This window comes from Lissotriton helveticus, chromosome 11, assembly GCF_964261635.1.
Source record: "Lissotriton helveticus chromosome 11, aLisHel1.1, whole genome shotgun sequence".
In the NCBI taxonomy this organism is placed as follows: Eukaryota; Metazoa; Chordata; class Amphibia; order Caudata; family Salamandridae; genus Lissotriton; species Lissotriton helveticus.
In genome coordinates, this window is record NC_136072.1 from 491,304,201 (window position 1) to 491,317,835 (window position 13,635).

General features: G+C 43.7%; 1 protein-coding gene across 7 annotated transcripts in view; it reads right to left on the bottom strand.

Annotated features, from left to right (window-relative positions):
- The window catches only part of PIK3CB (phosphatidylinositol-4,5-bisphosphate 3-kinase catalytic subunit beta), a 999,444-nt gene that overhangs the window by 469,010 nt on the left and 516,799 nt on the right, over positions 1-13,635 (bottom strand). For all 7 annotated transcript variants that reach the window (XM_078666107.1, XM_078666113.1, XM_078666108.1 and 4 more), the window contains one exon: positions 5,046-5,291. In XM_078666107.1, coding sequence (XP_078522233.1) covers positions 5,046-5,291 — 246 coding nt within the window. The remainder of the gene's footprint in view (positions 1-5,045; positions 5,292-13,635) is intronic.

Sequence of the window (13,635 nt, forward strand, 5' to 3'; positions counted from 1 at the left end):
GTCGGACTGGAGTGGAGCGTCGGACTGGAGTGGAGCGTCGGAGTGGAGTGGAGCGTCCGAGTGGAGTGGAGTGGAGCGTCCGAGTGGAGTGGAGTGGAGCGTCCGAGTGGAGTGGAGTGGAGCGTCCGAGTGGAGCGTCCGAGTGGAGTGGAGCGTCCGAGTGGAGTGGAGTGGAGCGTCCGAGTGGAGTGGAGTGGAGCGTCCGAGTGGAGTGGAGCGTCCGAGTGGAGTGGAGTGGAGCGTCCGAGTGGAGTGGAGCGTCCGAGTGGAGTGGAGCGTCCGAGTGGAGTGGAGTGGAGCGTCCGAGTGGAGTGGAGTGGAGCGTCCGAGTGGAGTGGAGCGTCCGAGTGGAGTGGAGTAGAGCGTCAGAGTGGAGAGTGGAGTGGTGTAGAGCGTCTGAGTGGAGTGGTGTAGAGCGTCAGAGTGGAGCGTCCGAGTGGAGTGGAGCGTCCGAGTGGAGTGGAGTGGAGCGTCCGAGTGGAGTAGAGCGTCAGAGTGGAGAGTGGAGTGGTGTAGAGCGTCCGAGTGGAGAGTGGAGTGGTGTAGAGCGTCCGAGTGGAGTGGTGTAGAGCGTCCGAGTGGAGTGGTGTAGAGCGTCCGAGTGGAGTGGTGTAGAGCGTCAGAGTGGAGTGGTGTAGAGCGTCAGAGTGGAGTGGTGTAGAGCGTCAGAGTGGAGTGGTGTAGAGCGTCAGAGTGGAGTGGTGTAGAGCGTCCGAGTGGAGCGTCCGAGTGGAGTGGAGCGTCCGAGTGGAGTGGAGCGTCCGAGTGGAGTGGAGCGTCCGAGTGGAGTGGAGCGTCCGAGTGGAGTGGAGCGTCCGAGTGGAGTGGAGCGTCCGACTGGAGTGGAGCGTCCGACTGGAGTGGAGCGTCCGACTGGAGTGGAGTGGAGTGGAGTGTCCGAGTGGAGTGGAGTGGAGTGGAGCGTCCGAGTGGAGTGGAGTGGAGTGGAGCGTCCGAGTGGAGTGGAGCGTCCGAGTGGAGTGGAGTGGAGCGTCCGAGTGGAGTGGAGTGGAGTGGAGCGTCCGAGTGGAGTGGAGCGTCCGAGTGGAGTGGAGTGGAGTGGAGCGTCCGAGTGGAGTGGAGTGTCCGAGTGGAGTGGAGTGGAGCGTCCGAGTGGAGTGGAGCGTCCGAATGGAGTGGAGTGGAGCGTCCGAATGGAGTGGAGTGGAGCGTCCGAGTGGAGCGTCCGAGCGGAGTGGAGTGGAGCGTCCGAGTGGAGTGGTGTGGAGCGTCCGAGTGGAGTGGTGTGGAGCGTCCGAGTAGAGTGGTGTAGAGCGTCCGAGTGGAGTGGTGTAGAGCGTCCGAGTGGAGTGGTGTAGAGCGTCCGAGTGGAGTGGTGTAGAGCGTCCGAGTGGAGTGGTGTAGAGCGTCCGAGTGGAGTGGTGTAGAGCGTCCGAGTGGAGTGGTGTAGAGCGTCAGAGTGGAGTGGTGTAGAGCGTCCGAGTGGAGTGGTGTAGAGCATCAGAGTAGAGTTTAATTTCGCACAGGGGTGTGGAGGAGAGCGGTGCAGTGGCACAGAGTGCAATGGTGTAGAGTAGAGTGGCATAGACTGCAGTGTCAAAGTGGAACAGAGTAAAGTGATGAAGAGTGAAATGGTGTAGAGTGGCGTACAGTGCAGTGGCATACAGTAGAGGGTTGCAGAGTAGAGTATAGTGGAATACAGTGCAGTGGAGCAGGGAAGATTAGCGTAGAGTGCAGTGGTGCAGTGTATTGGTTTTGAGTAAAGTAGTGTGGAGTGCATTGGCGTGAGTGCAGTGGCGTAGAGTGTAGTGGTTTAGAATAGAGTGGAATGGCACAGAGTGGAATACAGTGTCGTAGAGTAGATTATTACAGAGTAGAGTGCAGTGTCGCTGAGTGAAGTGGACATAGTGGAGTGGCACATGCTAGAATGCAGTTGCAGAGTGGAGTGATGCAGAGTGCAGTTACAAGACACATACAGTTACTTATAATGCAGTGGCATAGAGTCCATTGGTGTAGGCTAGAGTAGAGCGGTGCAGATTAGAGTGCAGTGGTGTAACGTAGAATAGAGGGGCGTAGAGGGGCATTGAGTGGCAGAGTGCAGTGTTTCAGAGTAGACTGTCAGTGTAGTATAGTGGAGTGGCATAAAGTGCAGTGGCGTAGAGTGGGGCATAGAGTGCAGTGGTGTAAAGCATTGTAGAGTATAGTGGCGTACAGTGAAATGATGTAGAGTAAATTGGCGTAGAGGGCATCGTTTTTGAGTAAAGTGGTGAAGAGTTCATTGGCATAGAATGCAGTGATGCAGAGTACAGTGCAGTAGAGTAGAGTGGAGTAGTATCAAGTGTAGTGGCGTATTGTAGGTTATTTCCTAGTATTGTGGAGTGGTGCACTGTAGAGTACAATGGTGTAGAGTGCAGAGTAGATTAGAGAAGTGTAGAGTGGATTGGCCTAGAGGTCACTGGCATGCAGTGGAGTGGTACAGGTTACAGTGCATTGGCATAAAGTGCAGTTGCATAGAGTGCAGAGTAGAGCGGCAGAGTGGAGTGGCACACAGTGGAGTGGTGTAGAGTGCAGTGGAATAGAGCAGAGTGATGAAGAGCAGAGAGGTGTAGAGTGAAGTGGCATAGAGTAGAGCGAAGCAGAGTAGAGTGTAGCGGGGCAGAGTTGCGGAGAGTAGAGTGCAGTGGTGTGGAGTGCTGCAGAGTAGAGTGGACTGGAGTAAAGTGAAGTATGCAAGTTGTGGTAGCGTAGTGCCATTACAGACAACACATGTTCAACTGAAATGAGAGATACAGTTGCACAAACATACAATTTTACTGATAAAGGTAACACATATGATACTTTGTGTAAATATTATCATCTAATGTATTGATTTGTTTTGTTTGTATTAAAATATGTTTCCACCACACTTCAGAATTACCCAAAATGTACTTCATTTGTGCTTCTCTAATTCTGATATGTTCTGAAATATCTGCAAAGTTAATTTAGAGACATTTACATTTTGCTGTGTGCTAGAAAACAAACAACATCCTACAGCCTTACTCAAGCACACCCACCAGCAGCCAGCATTATTGTCACATAAATCCTCTCACTTTGAAGTCAGAGAAAGAAAAGTAAACACCAAGCTCCCTGGAAGATAGGGCCTGATATATAACCTCGGTATTTGAATGCACAGAAAATGTAACAAGTTAAGAACAAGATTTAAAAGCCAGTTCTCAGAAATCCAGTACTGGTGAAAGAATACAGTAAATAGGGTTTGGGCAAAAAAGGGATATACTCAAGCTGGACAGCTTCAAACAAATAGAGCCAGCAAATAGAAAGCAGGCAAATGTGAGTTACAAACCACAAAGCCAATGGTAAGCAATGTGAGTTGTGCATTTCCAGAGAAGCTTTTTGAATGTCCCCAAGATGTCTTTAGAAAACCAGACAGCGCAGCTTCGACCTAAAAAACCTTAGAGCGAGGACCGGAGGGGTCGGGCGAGGCCCCCTTCACTACCATTCCTCCAACTCCATACTAGACACTCTTGGTAGCGGAGTTTTTACCCTTCAGTGGTGCAGCAACTTCACAGCTCCTAGGTACCAGTGTGCTTCTGGGAAAAGGCAGGAATAAACTGTTTCTGAATCAAGCCAAGACCTACAGCCAATAGCAGCACAAAGAGACCCCTCCCTTTACAGGCCATTCCAGTTGTCCCATGATTAACGGATTCGTTAAAGCAACCCTGACTGGCTGCGAGTACCAAAGTGCCTCAGGCCATCCCTTCTTAGTGTGATTTAATGTATTTTTGTCCATCTAAAAAACTAGACATTACAACTTCATGCCCCTTATAGAAATCAACTTGGATTGAGTGCTGGTCGATATAAATCCCCCTCCCACTCCTGAGTGGGGGGGTGGGTGTGGGTGTGGGGGGGTGGGTGTGGGGGGGTGGGTGTGGGGGGGTGGGTGTGGGGGGTGGGGGGGGGGGGTGGGTGTGGGGGTGTGTGTGTGTGTGTGAATGTGTTTGTGTGTGTGCATCTCTGTCAATGTTTTTGTGTGTCTGTGTCTCACATTTAAAATTACCCTGATTGCGGTGTCTACATAGCACAAGCCTAGAAAAACAAGCAATGTATTATTGTTTGTTACATCAAAAGACCAGGCTGAGTATCTATGGTAGTGACATGAACACAAACAACAAGGAGATGGATGAAATGTCTGAATTAATCTCACCCGCTGGCAAACGCTCAGGGTTGCATCCCATTCCATCTTTTTTTCGCCCACTATCCCACCTCAGTTTGGACCCAGCCATATGCAAATCAGTCTTGACCCTGCTCGAATGGAAACAGTCCAGCCCGAACTGCCAAGCCAGATCCTCCCTGAACCGGTATACAAGCAATCTAGGACAGTTTTTGCCCCAAAAGGGGCTCATCTACCAGGTATAGATTGATTCCAGTAGTACAGTAAGCACGTGACCCATCAAACTTCTTCAACCTCTTAACACCTTCAGCGCTACCGCGTTTACCTGCCCTGCGCTGAAAGAGGAGCAAATGGCTTGTTTGTGACAAAGCCAGCTCGTCATGAGCGCAGGGCAGGTAACGCCCATGACGAGCTGGCTTTGTCATTAGCGTCGAAGTGGTTAAAGGCCACCATACTGCCAACGGCTAAATATTTACTGGAAAGGAGCGAGACAGCAAGCAGAGCTCCAAGCACAGTTGGTGATCTGAGCAGAACGTAGGCAGTTTAAGTGAGCATATTTTACTTACTTCCCTAAGCAAAGAGGACAATTTGGAGCAGGAATTCCCAACAGGCCACCCCCATGATCTGGAAGGTTTCCAAACAGTAATCAATTTTCGAGTCCATGACAAAAATTGTTCCGAGATTGACACAATGCACATGCCAGGGTGAGACACAAAATGGTTTTCAGGGCCCCTCATATCACCATCAAGCACTCTCCCGTCTATATAGGTAAAAATACTTTTTTTACGTCACAGAGGCCCTTGCAGTATTATGTGCAAACTTGGTGGAATTGTTCTTCATGTACATCTGGTTTGTCATAAAACTATACAAGATGGATATTTGTCAGATAAAAGAATACATGTTGCTATAATATTACCACTTTGCCAGCTTTCCTGATAGTTTGATATCTGGAATTGGGAGTCTTTGGTGGCCTCTTGGTCTTCACTTTATCCACTACAGCATAAACCGCAAAGCAGAGCCTTGCCATCCTTGGCAGGTCACAGACGTTGATGTCAAACTGCAGGTTCTCATTCCAGTCCTGGTCGCCACTCCGATGCAGCCTCTCCGAGCTCTCTACAGGTTCACAAAGAGGCTCAGTTCCATGGAATAGACCAGCCCGAACCTGAGCCAAAGGCAAGGCAAAAGAGCACTATTACTACTTTTTATGTTTTTAATTTAAAAAATGCACATTGATCCGGTATCACATAATTACATCATAATATGTGATAAATACAACATCTCTGCATAATCACTAGTGTCTGAAAAGGTGCTATGAATAAAAAGATCGATTTGATTTTCTTTTTTAAATAAAACTGAGAAATACTCAGTTAAACCAATTCTTATGCAAAAACAATTATTAAAATTACATTTTGCATATACTTAGTATCCAATAACACAAACAAAATTTATCCCATATTTTAAATTCTTTTTTTGCATATACTGCTTCACGTTAGCGTACTCTACACATTTTCCTAAACCAATCTATACATTCTGTAATTCATTTGGTCCTCCATTTTTGTAGTATTAGCAAGCGTGGTCACCAACATAGAAATATAAATCAACTTTTGAGTAACTCCCTGCATTGAATGATAACTCAGCAAAGGGAGTATTCTATTTTGGGGAAGCGGACTTGAAAAATTATTTTCGCGATAGTCAAGTATGGAGAGACAAAAATTACAATCTAGGACACTGCCCAATAACATGTGAAAAATTAGTAGCATCAGCAAATTCACATCTAAAACAATTTACTGGGCATTTTAGATGAATTTTGTTTAAATAAGCTGGGATACAATAAATCAATCACTTTGAATAAAATTGTATTTTCAGAAAAATTCACCCACTAGATCAGAGATATTAAGTGCATTGATTTCAGTCCATACTTATGATGATAAACGAATATCTTCCTGCTAATATCCTATTCAGTAGAGATTTATAACAATACGCTTCTTTGCATTACCTTCATTAAGTATTGCTTCACATTTCTTACTTTTTTAATTCCATGTTCTCAGTTAAAGTAAAAACCTATTCCTTCTGAGCAAATATCAGCAATAGCATTGGCAGGGCCATCTTAAAGGCAAAATATACAACATTATAAGGCCAGTATAATACGGTTTTGCTCATTCTTGACATCTATAAAATTATGCCGAGTAGCACTCAGGGCCACATACTTTCTCATTGGCCACATGGCAATTACTATTTCTAATTTTTGCATCTTGAAAGGTTTTAATATTGAAACAATACTGTCTTGCGTTAAGAGAACATAGACCGATACCTCAATTTATTCTGATTAACTTCATAGGCATAGCTATAAATTTGCTTACAATACTACAACACAATTCCCGTTAATTTGCTCTGTGTGGAAAAAAAGTTCCAGATTTCAGACATGTTAAAATGATCATAATACCTTTGGGCTTTCTTTACACCCCCGTTGCCAGGCCTGTGGATTGCTCTCCTCATACTTTTTAAAGATATGTTGAGTTATTAACATAATAATTTTCCGGTAAATGGTTTTGATTTTTCAAAGGCTATTTTATTTTCCTTTGCATCGTGAAGCAAGTCTTTTTTGTATGTTCACGTGTTAGGTTATGTTAAATTAGCTTATATAGCGCATGGCTACCCCAGCAACAGGGTGTCCCAGCGCTCGCAGACAGGACCAGGGGGGCAGGACAGCAGGAAGGACAGCAGGATATGGTCACTTTCAGGGAAACAGGTGCGGCAGCCTCCCCAGATGGAGGCGAACAACCAGGTTTTAATCCGTTTCCGAAAGAGCCAGTGATCTTGTGTACAGCGCACCTCAAGAGGGATAGAATTCCATAAGGCCGGGGCCAAGGACCTGAAAGAGCGGCCACCTGCTCTGCTCTTGTGCACTCTAACAGTGCAGGCAAGATGCAGGTCTGCGGAACGCAAGGCACGTGTAGGAACATAGAAGGTACAGAGTCCCTGCAGTATCTGGGGGCCCTGGCTGTGTAGGATTTTGTGGGTTAGGCAGAGGGTCTTAAATTGGATTCTCTGTTTCATGGGCAGACAATGCTGACGGTGCAGTAGATGGAAGGTGCAACAGTATTTGGGTAGGGCAAAGAGTGCGGGCAGCCGCATTTTTAGCCCTTTGAAGTCTTTTAATGACCGTTTTATTGGTGCCCAGTAGTAGTCCATTACAGTAGTCCAGATGGGATAGAACCATTGATTGAATGATTACTTGGCGGGTAGGGGCTCGAAAAATCCCAAAATGGGTTTGAGGCTGCGCAGGCGGCCAAAGTAGGTACCAGCAACTTTTTTTGCATGAAGCACCTCCGTCTTTGAGGAGTTGAGTTGGAGATAATTCTCCATCATGCAGTCCGAGATGGCCAGAACATCTTCCTGGAATTTTAACTGGTCTGACACGATGTTTTTAGAGAAGGTGAAAATCAGCTGCGTGTCGTCCGCATATGAGATCATTTTGATCTTCTGCTCTTTGGCCAGGAGGGCAAGAGGGCGGACGTACACTTAAACAGCGTAGGGCTGAGAGCGGATCCCTGAGGGACACCACAGTTGAGGGGGAACTTGCCAGACAGATATGGCGGGGCATGAATCTGGAAGGAGCGGTCAGATAGAAAAGACGCAAACCAGGCCAGGGCCCGGCCACTGACCCCGATCTCCCCGAGGCGATGGACCAAAATCTCATGGGGGACCGTGTCGAACACCGCGCTAAGGTCGAGCAGGATCAGAGCTGAGGTGTTAGCTAGGTCTTGTGAAGCCCTCAGTTGTTCAGTGACTGCCAGCAGGGCGGACTCCGTGTTATGCTTAGCCCGGAAGCCGTTTTGTGACTTGTCCAGGATCCCATTGACTTCCAGATATTTGGTCAGGGTGGAATTAACATGTGCTTCCATCACTTTGGCATCTGACCTGGCTTTCGAGCTTTAAATTTTCAACTTGGCTATTCCTTCTGCAGGTAATCTCTTTGGAAATAAATAGCGCTGTAGAAGACCATTTAAATGCATTCCACACCATTTCTTGTAAGGGGGTATACATTTTCTTAGAAAAACTGTAGAGATCTCTACTTTAAATCTTTTTAAGCTCTAAATATATTTTATTAAAAGTCCATCTCTGATGAATAAACATTCTAGTAAAACCCCTTATTTGTAATTCAAGAGCTGAGTGATCCGAAAATACATTTGGAAATACTAACACCTGTTGAAAATTAATAGAGGAGGTGGCAAAAACAAATCAAGAGGAGTTGCAGATTTAAATATTCTCTATTATTTGGATGCGTCAGTCTCCAAGGATCCACCAGCATAATATCTTTGATACACATTCAAAACATTTGCTGTTAATGGCTTCACTTGCTTCTTATTCAAAGTTATAGTATCTATAGCGGGCGTTTATAAAAAATAAAATCTCCCACGATCACAGTTCTCCCTGAGATGAATGCAAGCAATTGAAAAACTGTTTTATATGGCTCTGGATTATCTTCAATCGGGGCATAATGGCCAACTAAGGTTAGAAGAGTTGATACAACAGTACAGTTGGTTAAGCACCAACATCCCTCTTTTTCAAGTTCCCAAGAACGGATTTGTATATTGACATTTAATCTAGGATGTTTTTTGTCTGTGGGCGCAGCATACAGGAGGGTAGCGATTTTAACAAAACAAAATTAGTGGTTTACTTCTCATCAATAACTCTTGCCTGACAATAAACATTGTTGCACATACACACCAGTCTGGCATGATTATCATGAGATTATGTATATCAATAGTAAATGCTTAGACTTCTGTGCTATGCACTACTGTGTTTAATAGATACATTCAAAGTTGTGCAAGGGGTTGAAGGTTGAGGACACCAGCACTTACTTTTAGAAACTAGGACCTATTTTTCATCATCATGTTTTGAATCGGAGCTACAGAGAAAAGAAGAACACTGAGGAAGCCAAAAATAGGAAAACAGTGACAAACGTGAAATGAATAAACAAAAAACATGCAAGAGTGAAATAAAGGGAGAGAAAGTTAATTCTGCGGGAAGAAAAGGCAAGTGAGAAATAAAAAAAACAGACAGCGTTGGTACCTGGCAACCCAATCGTTCAACAGTGTAAGCTCTGGTGTCAGGACCCTAAGAAAAGCTTTGGAACCCTGCATTTATGGTTTTTTACATAATAGCTTCTCTTGGGAGTAAACATTTTTTGTATTTACACCAGTTTCAAACAGTGGAAAAAGAACAAGTGTGGAGTGAATAAGCACTATATACAAAAAATCCTTCTGCGGTGATTCATAGGCAGACAACAGATTGCACGGGCTCATGGGTTAAATCTATAAAGGCGTGGGCAGGCCAACGGAGATAACCCGCCGCCTGGGCCTGTATCTATATACTACTCTTATCAACATCAAAGTGAGTGGAGTAAAGTAACTGACATCTACCCGGATCGTTCATATGAAAGCTTTCCTGCAAAGTGAACTGTTCTAGAAATTAATAACGCCTGATTTTGTTAAAGAAAATTCAAGTGCTCCTTTTAACAACAAATGCAACTAATGGCTCACGTCTTAGCAGTTCATCTCCAAATGGAATGCAGCAATTAGTGAAGCATTCTTCCCCCCCCCCCAAAAAGCTGCATGGAAGCTGTAGGAAACTAAGCTCACATCTGTCTTCCCAGGTCGTGTGGCAACCTTTATATGTTTAATAATAATTAAGGTAATCAATTATCAAATAACCAATTTTAATAAAGCACACTACGTTTGCTGTTTCTAAGCACTACAAATAACTATTGTTACACCATCTAATGGTACTTAATTCATCAATATATCGTAGAATAATTGAGAAGTGAAACTACTTTTCCAGGATTCAAATTCCTTACCTGATGGTCCAAGTGGGTGTCAGCAGCAAGGACTTAACTCAGTGAACAATCCTACAAAGCAGTCACTATAGAGGTAAAAACATGCCCAAGACATAGGCCCTCATGGAACTCTGATCTATAGAACTGTGTGCCAGTGGAAAAAGTGCAAATTACACACTACAGTGCTTCTTCTCCTATCTGCATCGAAAAGACTGGTAGCAAGCAATGGAAGAAACTGTGCATTCATAACAAACAAGCAATGGCAAGTAAGACCTGGCACTGAAGTGCATTACATTTTCGGTGGATATGCATATGCTATCTGTGCGCAATGCCATCATACTCAATTAAAGCTTGGCTGACCCATTACCTATAGTATATGCTGTGGTGGGTGGCATTATGCTTGATTTGAGCCAGTGGTTGCCTGTGTGGCCCACAACCACTCACAGGTAGCAGTGTGACTTATTTTATCTCAAACTTTGATCCAAATGTGGAGAAAAACAAAAAAGACAGAAAACAGTGACAAAAAAGAAAGTAGATTTGAAAAATGAACATGCATGAGCGAGATAATGAAGCAGGGAGTGTCTAGTGGTGGTTTAAAGAGGTACGTGGAATCACGATTAAGGCACCCTTGTTATTTGTTAACTGCAACATTCGGAAGTGTGGTCAACGGGCTTCTGAGAAAAACTTTGGGCACTGGTAATTATTTTACAAATTAAGCACTAGTGGAAAACATTTGAAAAGGTTATGGCTGAAGAGGGCTGATTCAAAGCTTACAAACTCTACACCATCTCCATCTCCTAGCCACTTGGCAAATCAGACTCTAATACTTACCAAGTAATTAAACTAAGTAGCATTTAACTCGATAGTTAAGATATCTTATTTCTACTTCTTAAAAAAGGAAGAACTGTGTTATAATACATTATGCAGAATTTGTTTGCTGCATACAGGCATGCGTAAAACTATTCGAAGGTGCCATTAAGCCATGTAGGCCATATTAATTAAGAAATGTACTTCATCCCATTTTAGTTTCATTCCTGCTCTGCTTTCCGCACCAGATCCATAACTAGGGATGAATAGTAACTAATTTAAGTAACAGCCCTACCCTGACAATCATCTACAAATCCTATGTTTCAGATCTTAGAAGAGATTAATCTAAAAGAATGACGTTTATCAAAACCTGCAGGAGTACCCCTCTATTTCAGTGGTTTTAGCTTTTTTCTTTTCCCCCCTATCAACAGAGCAGATTATTTACTCCTATTTCATCTATTGTAATTTTCTTAGAGATAAACCTTGATTCTTGCACTTCTGATTGAACACTAAATATTTTCTTACACTACTGTCCTCACCTTGGATATTTAGATTTTCCTTAAAATAATTACTTTAAGTTTTTCAACCAATTTGCTCTACTTTATTTTTTAAATTCCTTTTTAATCCGCGAGATAACCATTTCTTCACTTCAAATTTTAATATATCTGTTTGTTTTCATTTATTTCCATCTTTCGTTTTAGTTGAGTTTCTCCTTCTTATATAATTATATGCACCACTTCCAGTTTATTTTATATTTTATTCTTAGGTTTGCGGCTCTTTCCTCCAAGTACATGTCTCACCTATCAAAGTTACTAAGTCTTAATGCATATTCTTTTTTGCAAAAGACGCAGTCGCATTGTCTTTTTACTAGCATAGATTTATAGGAGATATTAAATGATTCATTTTCTTCTTGCTCTATAGTCCTAGTCCAACCCAATCATTTTTGGTTTCACAAGTGTTTTCTCTGTTGGCCTTTCTAAAGATAGCATGCAATTATTTATTTCTCTTAACTCAGCTGCAATAGGACTGAACAATTTGGATTGTGATTACACTACATAGATGATGGTGATGATGCGGAGGTATTCAATGAAGAAAGGATTTTCACTGCATCACGGTTACCATCCTGTTTTCGTTTAATACTACATTCCTAGTACTCACTTTCATATTACTTTTCAATGTATCCACCCCATAAAGAAAGTCTGCTGATACACAACTGACAATATGCAACATCCCTACCCCCAAAGGCCACAAACCATGTGGGAGCTACGGTGTCTGTCAGTTTACAAAAGCAAGTCCTTAGACCTAGGTCTCAAGACATCGTGTGAATTGACAAAACCTAACAAATTTCAGTTCTAACAATGTTGTTTACGTCCTGAAATGCCCCTGCAGGCCTTCTATACATAAGCATTACAGAGGAAAGTAAAGCCAAAACAAAACTCAAACATTTTAGTAAACATCAACACTGCGGACAACATTGAATGGTATCTAGATTGGAGACACATGAATATGAGCAAGGCTCTACTAAAATAGAAAAAGCGTTGAGTGTTTAGATTGCTTACTGACACTCAGGGACTCAAGGATGATATTCCTTGGGGGTCGCTGGCGAGGTAAATGAAGCTGAATATATATAGGACAGTGGACATCTTGCCTCTTGTGACAGAACACACCCCAATATGCCACTTATGTATGGGCTCATGGAAATAGTACTCCTTCTCTACCTTTCGACTAAAATTCTGTATATCATACAGCGTTTTTACACAATGTTATATACGCTATCCGGTTTAACAAATTAAAGAAGAATAGTGCTTCCGCGTCATCAGCGATGTTATGAGGGATGTCACGGATCATGTCATGTCATTTGTGATGGAATATGTGAGGTCATAAGCAGTGCATTTCGGGGGTGCAAGTTATAGCTAGATCCAGTAACTATAACTACTGAATTTCATTGGTTAAGTACGAGTGAAATCTGAGCTTAACTAGAACATGTTGTACACACAAAAGGGGTGTGTCTTGTTAATAAAATATGCACTTAACTACTGTCAACAACGGGTAGTTGCCATAGGGGAATTGAACCCCTGTCACTGGGTACACTCCCGGTCACAATCTTATTTCCTAGGATCTCCTAACAGCGATTTTAATTTCCTGATACAGCTCTCCCCTTCCATTAACGTTTTTTGGTTTTGGGGCGAAATAGGTAGTATTAGTAAATAACACCTTATTATTTGACATATTCTGTTAGACCTTAGGGAATATGACCGCGTCATCAGAGTTTCGAACCCTGTACACGGAGGGGTATTTGCTCTCTAAACTACATTTCCCATAGACCTTGGGACGTACGCGGGGTACGCGATGACGTCCTTTGACGTGGTAACGTGGGACGCCAATGCCGTCTCACAACATTAAGAACTCGGGTTAACATGGCGTACCTGATCTACGCGGTGCCACGGGTCGTGCAAGATAAGGCCAGGACAAGCCTTCGGAACGGTATTGTGGGGGCCCTGCTACGAGGGGGGAACGCTTCTAGTATAAGCGTTTTTACACTTGCAAATGAGGGCATTAGAGCGGACTAGAACACTAGAGTGTTTGGACGTATACGAGGGGGTTGAACCTTTCAGCTTACATTTCCCTCACCATTTACTTTCCAGATTGTGTTCTTTGGCGTCCTGTACACCGGACACCAGTACGAGTATATTAATGACATAAACTCGGTAAGTGAAACGTCTGGTTATAACAACCACAGTGGGTTATTTGCAATGATTACAGTTGGATATTGTTGGTTTAGAAAGGCTTTTGAGCTGTTCTAAGTGTTACTAGGTACTTGGTACAGGTGTCTGTACGAAGGCAGAGACATGGTCTAGTA